Source organism: Oncorhynchus kisutch, linkage group LG2 (assembly GCF_002021735.2).
Source record: "Oncorhynchus kisutch isolate 150728-3 linkage group LG2, Okis_V2, whole genome shotgun sequence".
In the NCBI taxonomy this organism is placed as follows: domain Eukaryota; kingdom Metazoa; phylum Chordata; class Actinopteri; order Salmoniformes; family Salmonidae; genus Oncorhynchus; species Oncorhynchus kisutch.
The window spans coordinates 22280094-22307018 of NC_034175.2; the positions used below are offsets into that span (position 1 = coordinate 22280094).

Consider the following 26925-nt stretch of genomic DNA (forward strand, 5'->3'; position numbering starts at 1 on the left):
GTTTGGCTGGACTCGCACAAAAACACACACCATTTCCATAACAAAATGTTGATATTGAATTGAAAATAATTTTTTAAACAAATTAAGATTGCAGTTGGATATCTTTTCAACGAATGTATTTACTAGATATTCTCATTTTAGAGGTACAATTTGAGTTAGCCTACACTGAAGACTTAAATAACATGGAGTTTATGGTGCAATCAGCTCCAACAGATGCCAGATACTAGGATAGCCATGGTTTTGTTCTGCCCTGCAATCCAGGCAGATCAGCCATAGCAGTTCACGCCCTCGAAGCCTCCTGGGACAGAATGTGATGGGCGCGACTACCCACTGGGCCTAGTCAGACTTATGAACAGGAAATGTATGTTTTTTTCCATACGTGAATATAATATATAAGGTATCAAATACCTCCCCTCCAATAGATGTCACTGTGGTCGAAATTAAAAAAGGGCTCCCTCCCCATTCTCCTCCCTCCGCGAAGGGGTGTGCGTTTTGAAGGTTGTATTTATCTCGCTAACATCACATTACAAGGAGTACACTTGCGGAGGGATAACATTCGAAGCCACTGTTGGAGCTAGAAAACGGTGTGATGGATGGAGCCACAGCTCCTCATACTGACTGAGTTCAAGTAAGGTCTTGTCGGGACAGGGTACGGCGCATACACGGATGCGAAAGCATGGAATGCAGTTCAAATATCTATGATCCCCCCACACAATTGCAACGTGACAGTTCTAAACGTTTCATTCAAGGTCAACATTGGACTTCGGTCAGCTGTAACCGCGGACATTATCGATGATATTTATCTTCTGGTGGAACAGAAATTGTATCAGCAGCATCTTTTTTTTAACTGGTCGGCGGTGAGCAATGACATCTTTCGCGGAAGAGATTTAACCTACGCTGTCAGTATCTGAAGCAAGATTTCGGACCAAGTTTTCAATTCAAAGTTGTGATATTTAGGAGAGGGTGTGTAACTTGCTAACCAACACAGCGCCGTAGCCGTGTCTTGAGCTCTCCGTTGCCTGGACGGATAGCTAGCTCAGGCACCTTCGACGTTTCCTGCTTTCGCGAACGTCGTTAGCCAGCTTGCTACAGTACCTGGAACTGCCGCATCCATCTCACTAAAGTTGCCTAGCTAGCCAGCCAGTTGTCGAACATGGATATGTTGTCGGTCCTTTGGAAAACCAGTTGCTAGTGAGGAAAGTGTGTTCATTACACGCTAACTACACGATTTCCAGCTCCCCCTAAATTATTTTAAGTTATAAAAACGAATTGCAACATGTCTGTTCGCGTAGCTTTACACTCACCCACTGGCTCCAGAAGTTTTCTGGAGCGGGGACTCCTACTTCTGGTGATGTTGATCTTTCTGGAGGGCACCGTACTGACGCTTGGAGCTGCCAGCTCACCGGACATCAGCGCTCAGGACAACACTGGAGGAGGACACGACCGCCGCGACGACCACCGAGGGATAGCAGGCAGCCACGAACATACTAACTACACGTACACAAAAAAGGCCTTCCCCGTCCTGTCTCTAGATTACCATCACATACAGGTGCCTTTCGAGATCTCGTTGTGGGTGTTGCTGGCCTCATTAATGAAATTGGGTGAGTTGCACTGTCAGGCTGGTTTATTTGCTTTGTGGTTCAGCTTGAGTTTTATTCTCGTAGCCTATACAGAGGAAAATGTAAAGCACCCATGTTTCTCTTACCAGTTCCGTGAGGTGAGCAGGCAATCTAGGTGTTTGAAGAATGCCATTGGTTGCCATTTCATTTCAGCATTATCAAGAGAAATGTATTTCCTGATACTCTTGAGTGTATATACCCTTTGAACCCAAATCAAATGTTAAAGTTTAAAGAATATATGGTTTGTTCCCTAGCAGGGGATTATGCCATGTGAGATGGGAAAATACTACATATTGAAGTCAATAGGTGATTATGGAGGGGTAGTCCATAATGTGACATTCCCTTGTACTCTGCATAAAGATGTCACAGATATACTCATTGTTAGTCTTAGGTGACTCTTGTACTGGTTGGACTTGTTTTCCTGTATTCTGCATAGTAAGTGATCTTCCTGGGAATGATGATCATACGTTTAGCTCATGTTTTGAAGTGGGAAGGCGCAATCAGTGCTCCTTGACACAATGTGATGTGTGACTAAGCACATTTTTGTTGCAGTTTTGTGCATTGGCTAGACTGAAATCATTGCAAGTTCTCATCAAGGGGACTTCTTTGACCACTGTTCCTGTTAAAAAGCTGTTTTGTTGACACAGGATGTTTGGCAATGGGAAACACACACTCACGTGTAGTCTAACTTCTATCCTCTTCCCTTTTCCTTGTCACTGGTTGTGGTCCCCTCGCCACTCCCTGTCTTTCTCCTTACTGCAATCATTTCATCTCGCACTGCTACTTCTCACCTCCTTTACCTGTTTGTTGCTCTTCATGCAGTGCTCGTCCCATCTCCCACTCCCTCCCTCTGTTTCTCCTCTTCCTGTATGTGGTGTGCTCTCATGCCCCTGCAGTGTTCCCTGCTGCGTCCCCTGCTGCCATTCGCTAAGAGCCAGCAGCATGCCATTTTCTCCGCAACATAATATTAAGCCTGGGTGAGTGCCAGCCTGTGGCCAGGCCAGAGAGGGACTGTCCCACTTACCCAGGGGGGGAGGCCCACTGTCCTGGGGGAAGATTGGGAGAGCGCCCAGCTGGGTGCAGTGGTTTGGAGGGAGGAAGGGAGTGAGGATGAGGCAAGGTGACTGTCTAGATGGAGAAAGAAGATGGAGAGGAACAGGGAGGAAATTGTAGAGGTGAGCGACAGAAAGACAGAGAAATGGGTAGAAAGGAGAATGCAGGATAGCAGGGAAAGGAGGTGAGAGGCAGGTGTGAAAGATTGAGTGAGCGTGAGCGAAACAAACGGGAACAGCAGTGGTGACCTTCGCCTTCTGATTATGCTGAAACCCCTGTGTTCATAATCTGCTGTGGCAGCTGCAATGCTCAGCCCCAGGTTCCTGCCCGTGTCCTGCTCAGAGATCGCATTCTCTCTCTTTTTTTTCTAAGCCTAAAGCTGCATCCATTGTCTATTTAAATTTTCTTTTGCTGCCCTGTCAGACTAGCTTTGCTTGCTCTGGTCTTTTTCTCCAAGACTAGACTTCCTTCATTTGATAAGAAGGACCTACAATCAATATCCCTTATTCCCCTAAGCAATAGCTCTTCATATGTGTCAATATAGCCTTGGGATAAATATGATTTATTGTAGCAGGGAGTGTGGTGATAGAGAGATCCTCAAATTATTAAACGTTCTAGCAAGTGTGCCAGCACTGATATAGGTCTGAGGAGGACAGGCCATATTGACTGATAACAATGTATTGGCCTAGCTACACTTAACATTCAAGTCCTCAATACAAGTATTGCTCATGTGAGTTGTGGCCCACATTCAGGACGAGCCTATGGTTTTACCTCAACAATCTGTACTGTACATTGGAAGACATGTATTGGACTTGGCCTAGATATTTGTCTCTCGTAAATGCTGTCAAATCAAATTTTGTCTGTCACATGCGCCGAATACAACCGGTCGGTATCTTTTAATAGTGACATACTTAAAATCGCATTGTTGGTTAAGGGCTTGTAAGAAAAAATACAACAAAAAAAAGAAAACAAATTAAAGTAATTTAAGAGCAGCAGTAAAATAACAATAGCGAGGCTATTTACAGGGTGTACTGGTGCAGAGTCAATGTGCGGGAGCACCGGTTAGCACCAGTTAATATCTAACCATTAACAATGGGAATGTGTGTTAACAAGCTACTAACACACTGCTATAAATGACCCTGTTCCGCATTTTAATGTGTAACGCATCAAAGCACAAGTAGTTTGGCGTTCAGTTCAACTAGTAGATGATTTATATGCTAGGTAGAACCCGGCGTCTCCGAAGGGTCATGGCGGTAGTATTATACAACACTAATAAATATAGGCTGTAGGGTTGATATGATAAGGCCTATATCTGAAGAGTTAGGCTGCAGACTGGACTGCATTGGTAGGCCTACATGGCTTTGCAGCTCGGTTAGGTCTACTCCGACAGTATGTTTAGGCAACAGGTGACCAGGTAGGTACAATAACCTCTGATATATGCCTGGCGACTCAAGTTTGTCACACCTCCATTTGTAATGCGAACATGGCAGCTCAAACTAAAATGGCATGCGGCCGTGTTCTGTTCTGTTCTGCTGAGAGCCCGAGTCCTACTCACCCACCTTCTGGGCCGTTGGTCTAATCTGTGGTCAATATTTGTCTGGGGTAAACCAACTGTCACCTGGAACAGAGGTGCTTTGAATGGAAATGGAAGAAAAATAGATGGAGAGCGTCTGTGCTAAGTTCTTTTCCGCTCGGCTCACTCTTGCAATACTCACAATGCATAAGATTGCATAGTTGGCCCTTCAATGCACCTTTTGACTCAATATATCCATTCACGTCACACAATGACATGCTGATGCTACTGTGTAAATACATTTGAATAGACAATTGTACTGCAATAAATAAAGCCAAGGACACTGTTGATAGACAATTTAATTTGGAAAAAGAATTGGCCCTAGTCAACTATTCAATTGATTGGCGGCAACCATGCTCACCTTGAATGACCCAATATACAAGCCAAAAATATCTCTCCTTTCCCCATCTAATGCAAGTCATGGCACAGAGTTGTTTTCTATTTGAGTTTTGTCCTGTTATACTTTGTTCAGCTTTTACTGTGGCTCTTCACCGACTGTCAATCAGAGGAACAACTGCAGCAAGAGTCGCAGAGGAATGTTTCAGGCTCTATTCAGTATTGATACACAGGTGATACTAAGCTCACATTGAGGGCACGTACATAGAGCGAGAGTTTCCCAAGGCTATTATTGGAAGTCTACAACGATGCTTAAACGACATCAGGAGACTACTTTCAAGGTCTTTCAAAAAATCTATCTAATCTGTCTAATCTGTGCCTTCAGAAAGTATTCATACCCCTTGACTTATTCCACATTTTGTTGTTACAGCCTGAATTCGAAATTTATTAAATACAATTCCCCATAATGGCAAAGTGAAAACCATGTTTTTTGAAATCTGCAAATTTAATGAAAATGTAATGTCCTTTTCATAAGTGTTCACACCCCTGAGTCAATACACGTTAGAATCAGCTTTGGCAGCAATTACAGCTTTGAGTCTTTCTAGGTAAGTCTCTAAGAGCTTTGCACACCTGGATTGTACAATCTTTATTATTTAAAAAATGGTTAACTCGTCTAGTTGGTTGTTGATCATTGCTTGACCGCCATTTAGTTTAGTTTAGTTTATTTTTATTTTTACAGGGACAGTGCACATTAATCAACATTTCAGTAAAAGTGCCGGTTTTAGCCAGCCGGCTAATTTTCAACCGCAGTCCCTGGGCAGGTTATTAAAAACAATTACAATATAGACAATAGCAACATAGAACAAGCAAGACATAGCAACATAGGACAAGCAAGACGTAGCATACAGACAGAGCAACATAAAACAAAAAGCAGCAAGACAAAATTCATAAAAGCAACAGTGTTTCCACACCTCACAAGCTACAGACAACAGACAACATGGAGAGCGGCAACACACAGCTAGGGACCATGTTCACAAATCTGATTGACCTTTAGCCATGTCTTCAAGCATTTTGTGAAAGTGTGATATGTGGTGCAGTTATGTGTGTCTGATGGCAGTGTATTCCAGACATGGGAAGCTCTCACAGAGAAAGCAGATTTACTAAAGGTGCTTTTCCTTAGGGGAACTATACAGTCACCTCTCATGGCAGACCTTGTGGATCTGCTGCCATATGTCTGTGTTTTCTGTTTAACAAAAATATTGAGTGGAGGGGGAGCCAGGCCATTGAGGATCTTGAATACAAGACATGCGTCGGTGTATTGCACAAGATTTTCCCAACTCAAGAGCTCATGCTTTCTAAGGATGTGACAATGATGATGGCTATTGGGCTTCCTCTCAAGCACTTTGAGAGCCTGTTTGTAGACAGACTGAATAGGTTTTAATGTTGTACAGCAAGCTTGGGCCCAACTAGTCAAGCAGTATGTTAAGTGGGGGAGTATCATAGATTTGAAGTACAGTTTTGCTACCTCTGTAGTCAAACAATTTCGTATAAATCGGAAATTAGCTAGGTTGAATTTGGTTATTTGAATTACCTTTTTCACATGCTTTTTAAAAGAGAGGTTGGAATCACGTATGATGCCAAGGTACTTAAAATCGGATACCACCTGGAGCTTCTCCCCTGACACAGACATCTGGCTCAGTAGCATCTGTTGCCCTCTTTGTGAAGAACATGCAAACAGTTTTTTTCACATTGAGATGCAAACACGAGTCACTGAGCCACTTTGTAACCTGGACCATTACAGTAGTGAGTTCATGCTCTTTGCATGCACATATATCACTGTAAGTCTTTTAAGTCTTGCTATGGATTTAAGCCGCTTTATATATATATATTTTAAATTATAATTTTTACCCCCTTCTCCCCAATTTCGTGGTATCCAATTGGTAGTTAGTCTTGTCCCATCGCTGCAACTCTTGTACAGACTCTGGAGAGGTGAAGGGCAACAGCGTGCGTCCTCCAAAACACAACCCAGCCAAGCTGCTTCTTGACACACTGCCCGCTTAACCCGGAAGCCGGCCACACCAATGTGTCAGAGGAAACACCGTACACCTGGCGACCGTGTCAGCGTGCATTGCTGGCCAAACCCTCCCCTAACCCGGACAACGCTGGGCCAATTGTGCACCGCCCCATGGGTCTCCCTGTTGCAGCCGGCTGCGACAGAGCCTGAACTCGAACCAGGATCTCTAGTTGCACAGCTAGCACTAGACCACTGCGCCACTCTGGAGGCCCTTTAAATAAAAAAAATGTAAAAAGTCAACTGGAACTAAGCCTTTTCATCTCCCAGTGTCTGGTGGAAAGCAGACTGAACCTGGTTTTCCTCTAGAATTGCTTAACTCTATCCTGTTTTTATTTTTTTATTTTTTATGATCTAGTCCTTGCTGATGACAAGCTTCCTATAACATGATGCAGCCACCACCATACTTGAAAATATGAATGCTCAGTGATGTGTTGTCTTGGATTTGCCCCAAACTTAATGCTTTGTATTCAGAACATAAAGTTAATTTCTTTACTACATTTCTTAGTTTTTTTATATATATATTTTTTTATTTTTTATTTTATTTTATTTTACCATCTACAAATTCATGATCACCTTTGCAAGGCATCCCTGGTCTTTGTGGTTGAATTTGTTTGAAATCAACTGAAGGACCTTACAGATAATTGTACTTGTGGGGTACAGAGATGAGGTAGTCATTCAAAAATAATGTTAAACACTATTGCTGTACACAGAGTAAGTCCATGCAGCTTATTATGTGACTTGTTAAGTACATTTTTACTCCTGAACTTATTTAGTTTTGCAATAACAAAGGGGCTGAATACTTATTGACTCAAGACATTTAGGCTTTTCATTTTTAATGAGTTTGTACCTTATTCCACTTTGACATCATGGGGTATTGTGTTTAGGCCAGTGACACAATCTTAATTGAATCCATTTTAAATTCTGACTATAACACAACAAATTGTGGATAAATGTATACTTTCTGAAGGCACTGTTGGCTACTCCGTGTGACCACCAGTTGTTTGAGAGCTGCACGTTGTTTCTGCCCGACAGATGATATTCTGCTCAATCTAGGCTATTTGTGTGTTTGCTCGTGTTTGGTAAATAATCTACATAACAAACTAACAGCTTAGTTAGAGTAATAGTGAAGACATCAAAACTATGAAATGACACACGGAATCATGTAACCAAAAAAACCCCAAATCAAAATATATTTTAGATTCTTCAAAGTAGCCACCTTTTGCCTTGACAGCTTTGCAGACTCTTGGCATTCTCTCAACCAGCTTCATGCGGAATGCTTTCCCAACAGTCTTGAAGGAGTTCCCACATATGCTGAGCACTTGTTGCCTTCCTTCACGCTGCGGTCCAACTCATCCCAAATCGTCTCAATTGGGTTGAGGTCAGGTGATTGTGGAGGCCAGGTCATCTGATGCAGCACTCCATCACTCTCCTTGGTCAAATAGCCATTACACAGCCTGGAGGAATGTTGGGTCATTGTCCTGTAAAAAACAAATGAACATCCCACTCAGTGCAAACCAGATGGGATGGTGTATCGCTGCAGAATGTTGTGGCAGCCATGCTGGTTGTGTGCCTTTTTTTGAAATCTAAATAAATCAGACACTGTCACCAGCGAAGCACCATCACACCTCCTCCCCCATGCTTCACGGTGGGAACCACACATGCGGAGATCATCCGTTCACCTGCTCTGCATCTCACAAAGACACGCCTGTTGGAACCAAATATCAGACCGAAGGACAGATTTCCACCAGTCTAATGTTCATTGCTCGTGTTTCTTGGCCCAAGCAAGTCTCTTCTTCTTCTTCTTATTATTAGTAGTGGTTTCTTTGCAGCAATTCAACCATGAAAGCCTGATTTGACAGTCTCTGAACAGTTGATGATGATGTGTCTGTTACTTGAACTCAAGCATTGATTTGGGCTGCAATCTGAGTCTGATAACTCTAAAGAACTTATTCTCTGCAGCAGAGTTAACTCTGGGTCTTCCTTTCCTGTGGTGGTCCTCATGAGAGCCAGATTCATCATCAGAGCTTGATGGGTTTTGCGATTTCACTTGAAGAAACGTACAGTTATAAAACATTTCCAGAGTTTGACTGACCTTAATGTCTTAAAGTAATAATGGACTGTCATTTCTCTTTGCTTATTTGAGCTGTTCTTGCCATAATATGGACTTGGTCTTTTACCAAATAGAGCTGTCCTCTGTATACCACCCCTACCTTGTCACAACACATCTTATTGGCTCAAACGCACTAAGAAGGAAATTCCACATATACATTTTTAACAAAGCACAACTGTAAATAGAAATGCATTCCAGGTGACTACCTCATGAAGCTGGCTGAGAGTGCCAGGAGTGTGCAAATCTATCATCGAGGCAAGGGTGGCTACTTGAAAGAATCTCAACACTTTTGGTTACTACTGTACATGATTTCATAGTTTTGATGTCTTTACTATTTTCTACATTGTAGAATAATAGTGAAAACTAAAGAAAAACCCTTGACTGACTAGGTGTGTCCAAACTTTGTGTGTCTGTACGTACATTCATAAATACAGTACCTTCTGAAATTATTCAGACCCCTTGACCTAACACTATATGTATTTTTCACTGGCCTATTGACGTAGATTGACTGGCATGGAGGATTTCCAAAACCTCCCCAGGCCAGCGGGCAGCCCTGTAAGTCCAGCCCTATTTGTTTCTTTTCACGAGTTTACACTTGGAGCCTGTATCTCTCGTAAAATGTTGTTTCTACCACAAATGGTTCACTGAAAGATCAAGGCACTCTTTCAGAAGGTTTAAGAGGCCGTTATCTACAGTAAACATACAACTGAGATGGATGATAAGCCTGAGAGGCGGACAGCACAACTGCTGGGCATACTGTAACAATATGGAGATGTTGTACGTCACGAAGCAGTATAATCTATTACTACCGGAACCATGGCCTGCCAATGGAAACCATAATTGGATTAGGCCTAATAATTTTACAACATCAAACCCAGTCACCTTGTTACAATCGCCTTGAGTTGTCAGGAACAAGGAGTGGTCTGAAAGTAGAGCTAATAGGATAAATGGCTCCAGTGGGCTCAAATACCAGGTTTGTCATTTTATCTCAGTTTGCTCAAGGTTGGTTTTCTGCGTAAACATGAGGAGATTTATGCCTTCCAAATGAGTGCTGTAATGAGAACCCTGGCCTACATAATCCGTTTGTCTAAGCACTGCTTCTGGCGCGAGTATTTAAAAGCTTAATTACCCGGACACGACTCCAGTGTACGAAGTGTAAAAGATTACACGTTCGGCTCTGCAAGCAAGCCTAGCACTGAAACGTTTAGGTGGTCTTTAGCCCATAGCTGTGTAATGTGACAGTGGATTCAGAAGATGCAACCTTTGCCTTATTTGTCACTGGCCTTCAGACCTAATATTTAATGACTGTGTGGAAGTCTGGGAGAGATAACAAGTAAGCCTATATCATGAACTAAAATGACACTTCCCTTTCCTGCCAAAGTGTTACGACTTTAAAGGTTTTCCCATTATTTGCTTATATGGTTCTTTTAACTTTTTACATCCCATCGACATAGATTTAAAAAAATTAAAAAACTTGACTAGTCTATGTATTACCAGGGTATTCACAGGTTGATTGTCCATATGAACAAATATCCTAATTGAATCGGGTTCATCATTGTCGTCTTCGGGATACAGACCTACAATTATTGCAGTGAATAGTGTTGAATAGCCTACGCTTTAGTCTTTGTCTCAGACATTATCTTTTGCATTCTCATCCCTGGGGCCCACTGTAATCTGTCACCGATAGCATAGGGGAAGAAAGAGATCCACCTTCATCTCATGGATTAGGCCATAGAGCCACTCCTTACCATGAACACAAGGGAACCCTTGTGGGGGACATGCTGATGGCTTCACATGTCAACATTGAACATTTATCTTCACAGTTTGTCACTGAGGCATGACTAATCTTCAGAGGGCAATAGGCTAATGCTCCGGTATCTTAAACATCGATGGAGATCTGTAAACATCAATTAGTTTGCCGTTGAGCTTTGATTAGAATTCTATTTGATTTGTGTCTTCTCGGACTGATCTCATCAATTGGTTGCAGCATTGGATGGATGGATGTGACAGTCGGAAGTTGGAATGTGTCGACAGAGCAACAATTACATTTCTCACTGATGGTTAACATTGCATAGTATCAGAGTCCTGCCAAAAATCATTATGAAAACAAACCTCTGGTGCAGAAATATGTGGACTGCGTATAAGAAGTGTAAAGGACACAAACAATTTCTGAACCAGTTACTTCAGATAGGACTTCCAGTAAGATGTGTGTTGCGTAAGATCCCACCAGTGTTGCACGGTATACAGAAATTGCTAGCCAGCCTGTCCTGAGGAACCACTGAGTCTGGGCTGCAACATGTTCACTCCCAACTCCTGCTGCACAAGTTAAGACACTCGAATAATGCAACATGAAATGTTGAAAATGTTAATTACTGTTCGCAAAAACAACCTCTGTATACAGCTACAGCACTTCACAATGCAAGAAGATACCGGTAATGTTAGCTTGCTAGCTATTTAGCTTTGTACCCTAACTTTCCTTGCTAGCTTACAGCTGAAGCTAACATCAATTCACTACCCCTAGTACTATGTAAGTAAAAATAAGTATACATTGGATGGGAAACTCAATGCATGCACACACTCCTATTGAGTAGGCAATGCATTCACCTTTGCTATTAATCTGCCTATCCAATAGATTTACCCATTTTTATCAATAGATTTACCATTCAAATGAATGATTACTGTTATGTTGTTGATTGGTAAAAACTAAGTCAAATTCATTGTATAATTGATTCATTAATGCAGTGGTTCCTAAACGTTTTATAGTCCCGTACCCCTTCAAACATTCAACCTCCAGCTGCGTACCCCCTCCAGCACCAGGGTCAGCGCACTCTCAAATGTTGTTTTTTTGCCATCATTGTAAGCCTGCCACACACACACACACACACACACACAATACGATACATTTATTAAACATAATGAGTTTTTTGTCACCACCCGGCTTGTGGGAAGTGACAAAGCTCTTATAGGACCAGGGCACAAATTAATAATCTAAAATGTTGCTCTTTATTTAACCATCTTACATATAAAACCTTATTTGTTCATCAAAAATCGTGAATAACTCACCACAGGTTAATGAGAAGGGTGTGCTTGAAAGAATGCTCATAACTCTGCAATGTTGGGTTGTATTGGAGAAAGTCTCGGTCTTAAATAATTTTCCACACACATTCTGTGCCTGTATTTAGTTTTCATGCTAGTGAGGGCCGAGAATCCACTCACATAGATACGTGGTTGAAAGGGGCGTCAGTGTCTTAACAGTGCGATTTGCCAAGGCAGGATACTCTGAGCACAGCCCAATCCAGAAATCTGGCAACAGCTTCTGATTAAATTACATTTTCACAGAACTGCTTGTTGCAATTTCGATGTGGCTCTCTTGTTCAGATATCGGTAAGTGGACTGGAGGCAGAGTTTGAAAAGGATAACGAATCCAGTTGTTTGTGTCATCCGTTTCGGGAAAGGACCTGCATAATTGCGCACCCAACTCAGGTGCTTCGCGATATCACATTTTACATTATCCGTAAGCTTAAGTTAATTTGCACACCAAAAAATCATACAATGATGCAAAGACCTGTGTGTTGTCCTTGTTAATGCTGACAGAAGAGCTCCAACTTCTTAACCATAGCCTCAATTTTGTCCCTCACATTGATTATAGTTGCAGAGATTCAGATCATTCAGGCGAGAAACATCACCCAGATAGGCCAGTCGTGTGAGAAACTCGTCATCATGCAAGCGGTCAGACAAGTGAAAATTATGGTCAGTAAAGAAAACTTTGCCCCTTGATAACCAGCGCACTTCTATGTGTTGTAAAAGTGTTCCATGGTCGCTGCCCATATCATTGCATAGTGCAGAAAATACATGAGAGTTCAGGGGCCTTGCTTTAACAAAGTTAACCATTTTCACTGTGGTGTCCAAAACGTCTTTCAAGCTGACAGGCATTCCGTTGGCAGCAAGAGCCTCTCGGTGGATGCTGCAGTGTACCCAAGTGGCGTCGGGAGCAACTGCTTGCATGCTCGTTACCACTCCACTATGTCTCCCTGTCATGACTTTTGCGCCATTAGTACAGATACCAACAGATCTTGACCACCAAATTCCAAAGCTGTCCAGTACTTTAAAAATATCTTCTCCTGTTGTCCTGGTTTCCAGTGGCTTGCAGAAGAGGATGTCTTCCTTAATTGACACCCCATAAACTTAACGGACATATACCAGGCGCTGTGCCAGGCCCGCCACGTCTGTTGACTCATCCAGCTGTAACGCATATTTCACTGGCTTGTATGCGAAGCAGTGATTGTTTCAAAATATATCCTGCCATGTCACTGATGGGTCGTGAAACAGTGTTTGATGAAAGAATTGTCTGTATAGTTTTTTTTGCCTTTTCCTTCAGCATTGTCCCAGCCATATCTGCAGCAGCAGGAAGAATGAAGTCCTCCACAATAGTATAGGGGTTGCCTGTCCTAGCCACTCGGTAGCTCACCATATAAGACGCTTCTAGCCCCTTCTTATTAATGGTATCTGTTGCTTTTATACAGGTCTTCTACTCGGAAGTCTTAACTCCTGTGGCTTATTTTTTAAATTGGCATGTTTTGTTTCTAAATGTCTGTGCAAGAGTGAAGGTTTCATCAAGCTGTGTGAGAGTACTTTTGCACATATAACACACTGTGACTGAGGAAAGGCACTACTCCCAGTATAAGTGAACCCCAAATCAATGTAGTTCTCATCATGTTTGCGCCTCTTCGATGGTCCAATGTCCCTGTTTGTTGTTCTGTGCTTTCCCGGGTAAGGGGGCAGTAGCTCCTCGGCTGCATCAGATTCACAACTGTCAGTGTCCATGCTAGCTGGGCTAACAACAAATGTAGAATTACTGATGCTAGCATTGGATGTGCTCGTGGAAGACAACCTGTGTCATCGACAGGTGCAGGTGTAGTACTGCTGGTAGTAGCAGTACTACCAGTACAGCTGGCATGTGGATGCGGCCTTACTAAATGGACTGTTTGAAAATGTGAAACATTTTATTGTTTTAAAAAACATATCTTTAAAAAAAAATGCGAATCACATTTTTATTTGGCGTACCCCTGACCAGAGAGTACTTGCATTAATGCACACATGGCTGTCAAATTGATTGATATTTAACTCAAAAGATGCCCGACAATTGTACACCGCAGTAGCTACGTTTTATCTGTCTTGATTAAGAGTCATTCTGTGAATGGCTAATACGGCTTCTTTTAATTATAATTTTGGAATCGCGATGGCATTGGGTATCAGTCAAATGTCTGTATTGTGACAACACTAAAGACTGTCTCAATAGACTTCTGCCACAGAAGATCTTGATTTTACTGCCGTCTAAAATCCAAGGCATGCACCTCATTGGCAAGAAAAAGAATAATGAATTGTCCATCTGAAATTTTATGAGCATTGTTACGAATCCCTTTTGGCCCGACAGTCTAGGGGGGATGGTAATGAGACCCGTAACATAACTCATGCAAATTATTATTGTGACAAAGTAAAAGTGTGAACGAAATAACCACGACAAAAGAAATCTACCGTCAAACTCCAGGTTTATTTATAAACACACGGTAATGGGGGGGAAGCAGGAAAAGGGGCTGAGCTGGACCCAAGGAAAGAAACCATAAATATACAAAAACACCCCTAAGCTAGACTAGCCTACTTTAACAACAGCTAACTAACTAACCAAAAATACAGTGGGTGGTCCGCCCAGTTCTAACTAGTGTATTTAAAAGTTCACCTACTGGTAGTGTATGCCCATGGGCGACTTGTCTTGGTTTCCCCCTTTTCCCACCAGCAACAAACAAACACCATAACCAAAAACAATACTCACAGGTGATGACAAAGTGCTATGAGGTGCTCAAACAAAAGAGAGGTTAAGACACAAAGCGAGAGTGAAACACAGAGACCTACAGACATGGCATTTACAGAGAGATTGAGCTCTAGAGCAAACAAATGATGGGGTTTTTAAACCATGGGGAAGGAACTGTGATAGGGTAGGAAATAGGAGGAGGTGTGTCTTCTGATTGATGATTGATTGTTGACTGATTGGGGAGTGATGATTTTCACCTGTGAGGGGAGAAGGAGAGAAAAGAAACACACAGGATACACACACACACACAGGATAACTGTATCCGTAACAAGCATCAAGAATAAAGTCGACCGATTTTATGATTTTGTTTTTTGAGGACCAAGAAAAGCCGATACCGATTAATCGGCCAATTTCTTATTTAAAAAATATATATATATAATTTGTAATAATGACAATTACAACAATACTGAATGAACACTTTTATTTTAACTTAATATAAATAATAATAACAAATAACATAAATAATGAAACCTGTTCAATTTGGCTTAAATAATGCAAAAACACAGTGTTGGAGAAGAAAGTAAAAGTGCAATATGTGCCATGTAAAAAAGCTAACGTTTAAGTTCCTTGCTCAGAACATGAGAACATATGGAAGTTGTGGTTCAATATTCCCAATTAAGAAGTTTTAGGTTGTTGTTATTATTATGATGCGTCGACTATTTCTCTTTATACCATTTGTATTTCATATACCTTTGACTGTTGGATGTTCTTATAAGCACTTTAGTATTGCCAGCCTAATCTCTTGAGTTGATAGGCTTCAAGTCATAAACAGCGCTGTGCTTCAAGCATTGCTAAGAACTGCTGGCAAACGCAGTAAAGTGTTTGAATGCTTACGAGCCTGCTGCTGCCTACCACCGCTCAGTCAGACTGCTATATCAAATCACACTTCATTTTAATATGATAAACACAGAAATACGAGCCTTTGGTCATTTAATATGGTCAAATCAGGAAACTATCATTTCGAAAACAAAACGTTTGTTCTTTCAGGAACCGTTCCGTATTCCACCGAACAGGTGGCAACCCTAAGTCTAAATATTACTGTTACATTGCACAACCTTCAATGTTATGTCATAATTATGTAAAATTCTGGCAAATTAATTACGGTTTTCACACAGTTTGCAACGAGCCAGGCGGCCCAAACTGTTGCATATACCCTGACTCTGCTTGCACTGAATGCAAGAGAAGTGACACAATTTTTCTAGTTAATATTGCCTGCGAACATGAATTTCTTTTTAACTAAATATGAAGGTAAAAAAAATATATACTTCTGTGTATTGATTTTAAGAAAGGCATTGATGTTTATGGTTAGGTACATTTGTGCAACGATTGCTTTTTTCACGAATGCGCTTTTGTTAAATCATCACCCGTTTGGTGAATTTGAAGTAGGCTGTTGCCTGTTAATTAATGATAAATTAACAGACACCACATTGATTATATGCAATGTAGGACAAGCTAGTTAAGCTAGTAATATCATCAACCATGTGTAGTTAACTAGTGATTATGTGAAGATTGATTGTTTTTTATAAGATAAGTTTAATGCTAGCTAGCAACTTACCTTGGCTCCTTGCAGGTACACAGTCCTTTTGACGCTGCACTCGCGTAACAGGTGGTCAGCCTGCCACAGAGTTTCCTCATGGATTGCAATGTAATCGGCCATAATCGGCGTCCAAAAAGGCAGATTACCCATTGTTATGAAAACTTGAAATCGGCCCTGATTAATCGGCCATGCCGATTAATCAGTCGACCTCTAATCAAGAATGTCTGGCTTCGAAATACCACCATTGCCAATACTCCAGGATGAGATCTTTGTTTAATGACGAGGTTGTTTAAATAAATAATAATACCCACTTTCACAAAGAGCACTCAGACACTTCTTTCTCTCTGCCTCTTTTCGTCTGTTTATTTCAGCCTGTGCATCGGGGTAGTGTTGTGGATTTGGTCACTGACCCTGACAGGATGATGTTTTGGCATGATGGCTTGGAAGTGTCTTATTTGAATAAAGTAGTCAGACGTTATTCTTGGTACTTTGATCAAATATAGCCTACATCAGCCTACATCATCATGGTTCAAAACAGGGTGAGTAAAGAGACATGGAGGTGGAGTGTGAGTAGCAGCTACGTAGAAAAATCATTGTGTAAAATAACACAGATCCAGATCCGTAGCTTTGAGAAAGACGTTTCCAGAGGAGCGGGGTCGAAAAATCTGTCATTGCAGCCATGACCTATTTAAATAAAATAAAAAATACCCAACATGGTGTCAGTTTGAGGCACAGTAATGATAGAGACCAAATGTGATAAACACCAGAAAGGAAATAAGGTTAGGAAGGGACATTCTATTGACCCCACCATGGCTTATCAGTACCATGCTGCTCACTGAAGTGCACTTATCCATACATATGGCGAACCTGTGTCATAGGTGTTGGTGGTGGGATACCAGCAATCAGTCACTGGAAGCGGTCTTTGATCCCAATGTTCCCCCTTATCTCCAGATGTGATATGTACTTGCCACTGAAGAGGGTGAATACTACTGGAGGCCATGATTGGAGTGAGCCACTAGAGCAGAGGGGTGGTCAAACACGTTTTTCTACGTGGGCTGCATTCGCTCTTCAAGGTCCAGAGGGCCGCACTGAAAATGTTTTTTTCTTCTCAATTTGTAAATTGTCCGCTATCGTTTTTGGAATGTCCGATCCACCCTTATTGTCTTGCTTTCATTTCGGTGATAAAAAATGTTAAATAACGTTTTTTCTAAAACCAAGTGGGCCGTGTGTTTGACCCCCCCCCCCCCCCCCACGCTAGAGAATGTGTGAGCTGTCATCCATCTGGCTAGGAGCTTCAGGCACATCAAAAGTGCCTCCAGTGTTTAGGCCAAACCATTTTCTGAAAGGAGCTCAACAATATGTAATATAGTATACCTTTGTTTTTCAGCTCTGCTTGCTACCTGCCCTCTTGTGTTTGTATTGTCTTAAGCCTTTGGGTGTGACCTAGCTAGGAGGACTAACACAGACCTTTCGAGGTGAAAGAGCTCCTTGTCCAGGGGCGATGAGTCATTCCCTTCCTCGTCAGCCAGTCTTCACACAAACCCTTGTCCCCCACAGTCACACATGAGGGATAATGGGTAATTTAGCGTTCCAGTCCTGAATTGACAGTTTGATATCTGGCGGTTTAGTGGTTGCAGTCGTAACCACTTTAGTCCATCCAACTATGACCGGTCTGCCCTTTTCCTGCAGTCTACGTCTTAAGCATGAAACGCACAGAGAATCTCACTGCCGATAGATTTCTGATGTGTACTTATCACAGTGGGAGGCCGTTCCTTCTCTTGCTAGAACAAGTTGTACCTGCTGTGTTCTGACCCTGTAGAGACGAACCTATCGCAACACTCGTCAGTGGCCAAGAACTTGACTTTGAGCCAGTCAGAGAGCACAAACCTTCACATGGGGGAGCCATCAAATGTATTTTTAAGAGGGCATTTTCTCCATTCATCCACGAATCAGCCAGTCACTCTTCATATGCAATGTAGGCTATGGGTTGGTAGCTAGCTAGATAGCTAAGTGCACAGACGCAATGCACACAACAGTAAATGCTTCCTCCAAGCTAGCTAACCTCTAGCTAGTTTTCACATTATACATAAATCACAATGGATTAGCTAGTTTCCATGAAACAGCTGCTATGTTGTGCTAGCCAGCGAATATGCTAATGTTAGCTAGCTAGCTAAACATTTGGCTTTGGGCTGGCACTGGCAGTATGGGATTATGGAGAGTGAATTAAATTGTTTCTTCGTTGTCTTGCTAGGTAATTATCTAGCTGTGGCCACCTGGCTAGTACCAACAAGGGGTTTCTACTAAATAGCAACATTTGCGCAGATGGCTTGGCATCTAGACCATAAGCAATACGCACGTACAGTTGAAGTCAGAATTTAACATACACTTACGTTGGAGTCATTAACTTGTTTTTCAACCACTCCACAAATTTCTTGTTAACTGACTTGCTAAAACTATAGTTTGTTAAGACATCTACTTTGTGCATGACACCAGTAATCTTTCCAACAATTGTTTACAGACAGATTAGTTCACTTATAATTCACTGTATCACAATTCCAGTGGGTCAGAAGTTTACATACACTAAGTTGACTGTGCCTTTAAACAGCTTGGGAAATTCCAGAAAATGATGTAATGGCTTAAGAAGCTTCTGATAGGCTAATTGACATAATTTGAGTCAATTGGAGGTGTACCTGTGGATGTATTTCGAGGCCTACCTTCAAACTCAGTGCCTCTTTGCTTGACATCATGGGAAAATCAAAATAAATCAGCCAAGAGAAGTCTGGTTCATCCTTGGGAGCAATTTTCAAATGCCTGAAGGTACCTCGTTCATCTGCACAAACAATAGCATGCAAGTATAAACACCATGGGACCACGCAGCCGCCATACCGCTCAGGAAGGAGACATGTTCTGTCTCCTAGAGATTAACTTACTTTGGTGCGAAAAGTGCAAATCAATCCCAGAACAGCAGCCAAGGACCTTGTGAAGATGCTGGAAGAAACCGGTACAAAAGTATGTATATCCACAGTAAAACGAGTCCTATGTCGACATAACCTGAAAGGCTGCTCAAGGAAGAAGCCACTGCTCCAAAACCGCCATTTAAAAAAAGCCAGACTACGGTTTGCAACTGCACATGTGGACAAAGATCGTACTTTTTGGAGAAATGTCCGTTAGTTCTATTTTTGTTTCATCAGACCGTTTGGCCATAATGACCATTGTTATGTTTGGAGGAAAAGGGGTGGTTCTTGCAAGCTGAAGAACACCATCCATGAAGCACGGGGGTGGCAGTATCATGTTGTCGGGGTGCTTTGCTGCAGGACGGACTGGTGCACTTCACAAAATAGATGGCATCATGAGGTAGTAACATTATGTGGATATATTGAAGCAACATCTCAAGACATCAGTCAGGAAGTTAAAGCTTGGTCCCAAATGGGTCTTCCAAATGGACAATGACCCCAAGCATACTTCCACAGTTGTGGCAAAATGGCTTAAGGACGACAAAGTTAAGTTAATGGAGTGGCCATCACAAAGCCCTGACCTCAACCCTATAGAAAATTTGTGGGCAGAACTGAAAAAGTGTGTGTGAGCAAGGAGGCCTACAAACCTGACTCAGTTACACCAGCTCTATCAGGAGGAATTGGCCAAAACTCAGCCTTCCACAAGCTTGACACAATAAGTTGGTTATCTGAAATGTTTGACTCAAGTTAAACAATTTAAAGGCAATGCTACCAAATACTAATTGAGTGTATGTAAACTTCTGACCCACTGGGAATGTGAGGAAAGGAATAAATCATTCTCTCTACTACTATTCTGACATTTCACATTCTTAAAATAAAGTGGTGATCCTAACTGACCTAAGACAGATAAATTTTACAAGGATTAAATGTCAGGAATTGTGAATCTGAGTTTAAATGTATTTGGCTAAGGTGTATGTAAACTTCTGACTTCAACTGTATAACATTGCCAAGCAACGCTACGGCCACCTTCTGGTTTGGACTATTTTATCAAGGCTGAGTGGCTGACGACTTCCAAGGTCTTTGCTGTGTGAACACAAAAGAAACTGATGGCCAACACTCAGGTAAACATTTGACAATCCTACCTGTGTGTCTGAGCTTTTATTTCCTTGAAAGTATCTGTAATTAATTTCTCTCAAGACTTTGGCATTTTTCCTTGAGATAAATTATTTGCAATGTCATTGCAAGAGGTTGGAATAGCCTGGCAGCAGGAACCTGCTGCTCTTTTTGTAATGTATATACTGTATGCCTATATTCAGGGTTGGGTAGGTTACTTTGTAAATGTAATCTGCTACCTTAGTTTTCTGTCCAGAATTGTAATCAGTAATGTTAGGTAATCAGGTTACTTTCACAGATAAGTTTCCCCTTAAGAGGCATTAGAAGAAGACAAACATTTATTTTACCAATTGAACGACATCTATTTCAGGATACATCAATGTTAAAGTTCACATAGCTGGCCATAAATGGATGTTGCATTTTACTTTATGGGTCAGTTATGTAGGCTTCTTCTAGTCCATTGCTCTCTACTACTTATAACCTAATCATACCTAATCATATTATATCTTTCTATTTCTATTAAAAACCAGTCTGTCAGATTTCCAGTCATTTAAAAAATAATGTAATACCCCTTGATCTTCAAGAATAGGATTTGAAATGATGGAAGAATAGATTAGCCAAATTCTTTTACCTGAGCATAACCCAAAAACGAAGGACTTATTAGCCTGCTCTTTTGTTTATGATATAGTTGTTTTGGAGGACTGATTGGGCTCATTGATTCGAGTTGAAAAATAAATTCTGCTCTTATGGAATGGCGTGCTTTGAGCACTACTGAAAAATGCAATTTGCATGTGAAAAATGAATACTGATGAATGAATGTTGCATTTGCATTTACCTTTTATTGGTGACACTGACATTACACACACATTTGTGAACAGCCATCCACATCAACCACAATCCATAAGGCGCAAATAGCTAAATGAGAGAGCGACAGTGTGAGTCACATCGTGTAGATATCAAGCTTTGGATGCCGACACCAGTCGCAACATTGGAAGACATAGCTTGGACTGTAGCCTACAAAAGCCTATTCCTGCTCTTTTCCAGCGATCCATCAAATGCATTTGGTGTGTCATCAGAGTGGTCCGACTTTTAGTCAGACTCTCTCAGGCGGAACAAACTTAAACTTGCGCCATTTGTCAATGCTAATTAGAATGTCTTTGAGAAAACAAAGGTGTCAATGATTTCTTTCACCAACATCCTGTCTGAATTTAAAAGTAATCCTAGAAGTAATGTTTTTCAAAAGTATCTCTAATCTTAGTACAATATTTTAGCTGGAAACGGATTACAGTTAGTTTTTTGTAATCCGTTACATGTAATCAATTGCTCTCCAACTCTGCCTATATTTGAACAATGTATTTAAAACAAGATGTGTGACCTCAGATGGGAAACCTTGCTGTCAAAGAACAGACTTGTATTCTCAAACAGTCTTTTGACTGACGCCATAGACTGAAATAAACATTGCATTGAAAAATGTCATGATATAGTGACAACTTTAGATAGGAGAGAATGCATTGAGGAGATGCATCAGACCTAGTGCTGACAGCTCAAACCTTTCCAAACACGTGCAGTAACTGACACGCATACAACCTTGGTGTCCCGTTCCCTGTCGACGCTCTGGGATTTGACAACTTGCTGCAGCCAGGTTATTTATGGATTGTGATTCAGAATTTGGAAGTCTGGGAACCCAAAGTCTCTCTGGATCAGAGTCACTACTCAAAGGAAATAGAAGGCGCACTTCCCTTAGGGACCGAAGCTATATTTTGCAGGATATGCATCAGGGTTGGGGTCAATTCCACTTCAATGTTAGTAAATTCTGGAAGGACACGCATTCCAATTCTCGTTATTGCTTTTTAGGACATTTCCAGAGGAAACGCTGTGTCCCACTGTTTTCTTTCACCCGGCAACACATCCAACAAGCTCTTATGTCGGGGTCGCAAGGGGGGCACTGCTGTGGGGTCACCTATTTATTTATCTTTCATTAAAAAAAATTGTTCCTTATTTTTTGGGGGAGTACCAATTGTTGTATGGGGCAATATACAAAAGTTTGAGAAAGATAAACAGAAAAAATATTGATTGATTTTATTGAAAATGAATGAAAATGCTATGAATTCAAGGCTATTTCTTGATGTGAAAATCAAAATGTGTCTTTTAGTCATGGGAAATTATTGGGTAAAAAATATATATATAAAAAAAACAGGGTCCCCTGTTTTGAATACCACACTGTCTTATGTACTAGTACCAGCATGACTTAGGAATTCTGACAGCTCCTCAGAAGTAGTTTGGTACAGGTTGTTTCTCAAGCTTCTATTCAGTCACCACTTGCTTAAGCCTACCTGTGTAATGTGGTTGGCCGGGGCTGAGATGTAAGCTAATGTCTGTCTAATTAAAACAGCCCGCACTCTATCAAATCGGTTAGGGGTTAATTATTTTCTCTGCATATTGTGCATAAACACAAGTCTCTGAGAGAACACGGTAGGCTACACGTCAAGCTCACAAACCCCTCTTCGCAAGAGGGATGCTCATATCTCCACAAAAAAGGCTGAGCCAGGTGGCCTGAGCCTTTTGTAGTGCCTTCCAATTAGTCAGTGTTATCTTAACTCCTTTGTTTTCCCACATGGAGATGCTTCCTGGGAATTGTGGAATGGTGCCAGTTTCCTGACGAGGCCGGTTGAAAGGTGAAGAGTGCCCCTAGCACCACACATCTCTTTCTGTGAAGATTAGGCCTCTTTTGGCCGTTTCTCACTGGACTTTCCTCTGCGCTAGAGCAGTAGTGCTTTAAAACAGCAGCAGTGCGTGGAAGTGTTCTGGACTCCATTGATGGATTTGTTTAGCCCGTGAAAGAGTATCCAACACTGAAAGTGTTGCAGCTCACTGAGTTGATGAAAAACATCAGATTCCCTTTATACCCGGGAGATTGCAGTTTTTTTTTTTTGTACATTCAAGAAGGCATCATCTGTGAAGACATTGACAAAGTTCATTGTTTCTATAATTTGCAGACTCTTATTGTTTTCCACCGTAAGCGCTAGACTCCTGCTGTTTTGCACGTTCCTCTCCCGACCCCTTATCCTTAAACCTCTGACAGTGATGAAGAACACGGACCATTACGTAACTAACAGTACAGTCTGCAAATGATGACATGCTAATTAGCTATGCTCAGGGTGTGAGCGTTGAAGGGCGGTTTACTTACTTGCCTGCCTGCCTCTCATCTCCTCTCTATGTCCCAGTGGGATCACACCCTGTGTTAGCCAGGCCAGATGGTGCTGCCAACGTGCCACCCTTACCCTCATGCGGCTGCAATGTAAATATACACTGTGTTGATTCTGTGTCAGGGTTTCGTGGTCAGACTACAGAAAGGCTTTAGGAGTAATGGGATTTGATGGGTCACAGTTTCAGATGCCCTCCATTGATGGGCTAGCCTGTCAGTTCAAATGTTTCGTTCTATTTCCCCCCTTGAAAACATTTGTCAGGTAGTTTCCACTTAAGGCTTGAAAAGGCATTCGTTTAGCAGTTTCCCGGGCCCAGACATTTCAAGACATTTCAATGTAACTAAAGTAAGGATGTTTTAAAAAACATTCTTATATCTGAAAACCAAAGTTTCATTGTGTTAAATTGACCACAGTTTGGGTTGGCCTAAGTGGTCATTTTGTTATTGAGAAGTGTCAGGTCACTTTAAGTCACTCAAGGTCACTTTAAGTCACTCAAGGTCACTTTAAGTCACTCAAGGTCACTTTAAGTCACTCAAGGTCACTTTTATTATTAATGTGGTTTACCTATCTCTGTTTTCCCCTATGACAGTTTAGAGGTAATGCCACAACCTGTCTAGTAGATGGCAAGGTGTAGGCCTGTTCAAAGCACTGAAAATCCTGATTCTGTGACCTTTATATTGTGGTATCCGGATCAGAAAGAGCCTATCTGATTTATTGTCTCAAAAACAGCCAGATCAATCTGATCCTGGATAGCAAGAAAATAGGATTACAGGATCATTCATTCTGACCCAGATTAAGCGTTTTGAAAAACTGGGCCCTGGGACTAAGCTAGCCTGTCTGAGCCTGCATTAGCCAATGTTGAGACAACCAAACTGTGTTGCCTTGGCAGCTAATTGTAATAGCTTTGTTGAAATAAGGAAATTGGATTAGGAAATAAACTATCAGAGAAAAAGGACCATCTTTTTCTGTTATACTAGGACTAGTTAGAAAATAATAAATATATAACCCTTTTTCGTGGTATAACAATTGGTATTTAGTCTTGTCTCATTGCTGCATCTCCCGTATGGACTCAGGAGAGGTGTGCGTCCTCCAAAGCACAACCCAACCAATCCGCACTGCTTCTTGACACAATGCCCACTTAACCCGGATGCCAGCCGTCTGTCGGAGGAAAAAACGTACACCTGGTGTACGTGTCAGCGTGCACTGCGCTCCGCCACAGGAATCGCTAGAGCGTGATGGGACAAGGACATCCCTGCCGGCCAAACCCTCCCCTAACCCGGACGACGCTGGGCCAATTGTGCGACAGAGCCTGGACTCGAACCCAGAATCTCTAGTGACACAGCTAGCACGGCAATGCAGTGCCGTAGACCACTGCGCCACTCGGGAGGCCCCATACTAGGCCTAGTTAACGTGAAGTTGAAGTTAACCTTTTTCAGTCAAGTTTTCCTCAGTGACAATGTCATATGGTCACAACGAGAATGGTCTGTGTGTGGTTTCTCATGATTCATATTATAAGGAATTTGCTTTGCATAACTATTTCCACCTCTGACAAAATACATGTGATACTGTGGTTGTGTGACATTGAAAATGCGGCCCACTCTTCTCGTGTTCTGACTTGCAGATTCTGGCCAGATATCAAGTTTGTTTCCTCTGTGCGTTTTCACACCCACCAGCCATATCTACGAGGCCTAGATATGTTCTGGTCTGTTGAAATGGCACTTGTGCAAGCAAGCACTGGCATGTTAAATTAGCTCTGAAAAAGAGAACAAATAATGTGATTCTGTTCCACTTAAGTCTATTCTGAATATGCATTTGGTGGGGCGTTCAACTCAAACCGGTTCAGTGAGTCACTGGTGTTTGTTTTCTGGTCCTTATCTTCGCTGCGTTTGTAGCTTCAGGCGACTGGTACATTCCAGATCCCGCCTAGAAAGTGTAAACCTTGAGAACAATGAACGAGAAAAATGCATCTAATCACCTTCTCCCTCCCTCAGGGTTCCACCTGATCCCGCGGCTGTCCAGCATCGTGCCCGAGTCCTGTCTGCTCATTGTGGTGGGCCTCCTGGTCGGCGGCCTCATCAAGCTGGCGGGCGAGGAGGTACCCCCCGTGCTGGACTCCAACCTCTTCTTCCTGTGCCTCCTCCCCCCGATCATCCTGGATGCGGGCTACTTCCTGCCCATCCGGCCGTTCATGGAGAACATCGGCACCATCCTGATGTTCGCCGTGGTCGGCACCCTGTGGAACGCCTTCTTTGTAGGGGGTCTCCTCTACGCCGTGTGTCAGATCGAGGGCACATACCTGAGCCAGGTCGAGCTGCTGCCCTGCCTGCTGTTCGGGAGCATCATCTCGGCCGTGGACCCGGTGGCCGTGCTGGCTGTGTTTGAGGAGATCCACATCAACGAGCTGCTGCACATTCTGGTGTTCGGAGAGTCGCTGCTCAATGATGCCGTCACTGTGGTGAGTGGTGGATGGGGTGGTATGCAGCGTTATGCAGGGCAATACGGTACAATGCAATTCTAGACAGTCAATTAATGAATTACAGTACAATCACGTCAGGGTTTCCCCCAATAATAGATAATGCCATGCAGTACAATACTATACAGCACTATGCCATGCAGTACAATACTATACAGCACTATGCCATGCAGTACAATACTATACAGCACTATGCCATGCAGTACAATATTATACAGCACTATGCCATGCAGTACAATACTATACAGCACTATGCCATGCAGTACAATACTATACAGCACTATCTTATGCAGTACAATACTATACAGCACTATCCTATGCAGTACAATACTATACAGCACTATGCTAGTTCCTTGTTAGTTGTCGCATCCCAGTCTGTTGCTATGATACCATTTATGTTTAACATTTAGCTCCTCACCAGTGATTGGTTGGTTAGGTTTTTGGTGATTTTTGATTTTTGTGACCTTTTGTGCGAAAGCTGGCCCAGTTTAGTGGGCCACCAGAGGCCAAATCTATTTTCAATTATTTTCTCTCATGACTTCCTTCTCTTTCCTCTGAAACAGTTGTGAGATGGACCATCTCTCTCTTATGGGTTGGTCATTGAAAATATAAAGTAGAAAAAACATGTCGTTTTTTTTTATTTTACTGTTTGCGTCCTTGCATGAAGCAGGCATCACATAGGCCTACTAAAAATACACTACTGTTCTGTAAGTAGCTTTGATTAAGTGTGGCATAGTGTGGCATATATTCTGAATATATTGTGAGGCACAGTGGTTCCTGTTGCTATATTTACTGATTATACTGTCCCCACACACTGACTGTTTTGATAGGACCAGTTCACTTAAAATAGCCTTGGAGTCATGAGACTTAAATGAACAATAGTTCAGCCGAACCATTGTAATATTGTAGGGCAGACAGGCGCCCGTGTGCAGAATTGTTCTGCTATGTTCAGTTTATTTGGAATACCAGGACAACATGTTGTAAAAACTTTCATCTTGGAAACCCAGA

General features: G+C 42.0%; 1 protein-coding gene across 1 annotated transcript in view; it reads left to right on the forward strand.

Moving 5' to 3' along the window:
• Window positions 1-471: 471 nt before the first annotated feature.
• LOC109909783 (sodium/hydrogen exchanger 1) overlaps window positions 472-26925 on the forward strand; it is a 48295-nt gene continuing 21841 nt past the window's right edge. Inside the window, exons 1-2 of the mRNA XM_020508803.2 lie at window positions 472-1601; window positions 25436-25899. Coding sequence (XP_020364392.1) covers window positions 1277-1601; window positions 25436-25899 — 789 coding nt within the window. The 5' untranslated portion in view covers window positions 472-1276. The remainder of the gene's footprint in view (window positions 1602-25435; window positions 25900-26925) is intronic.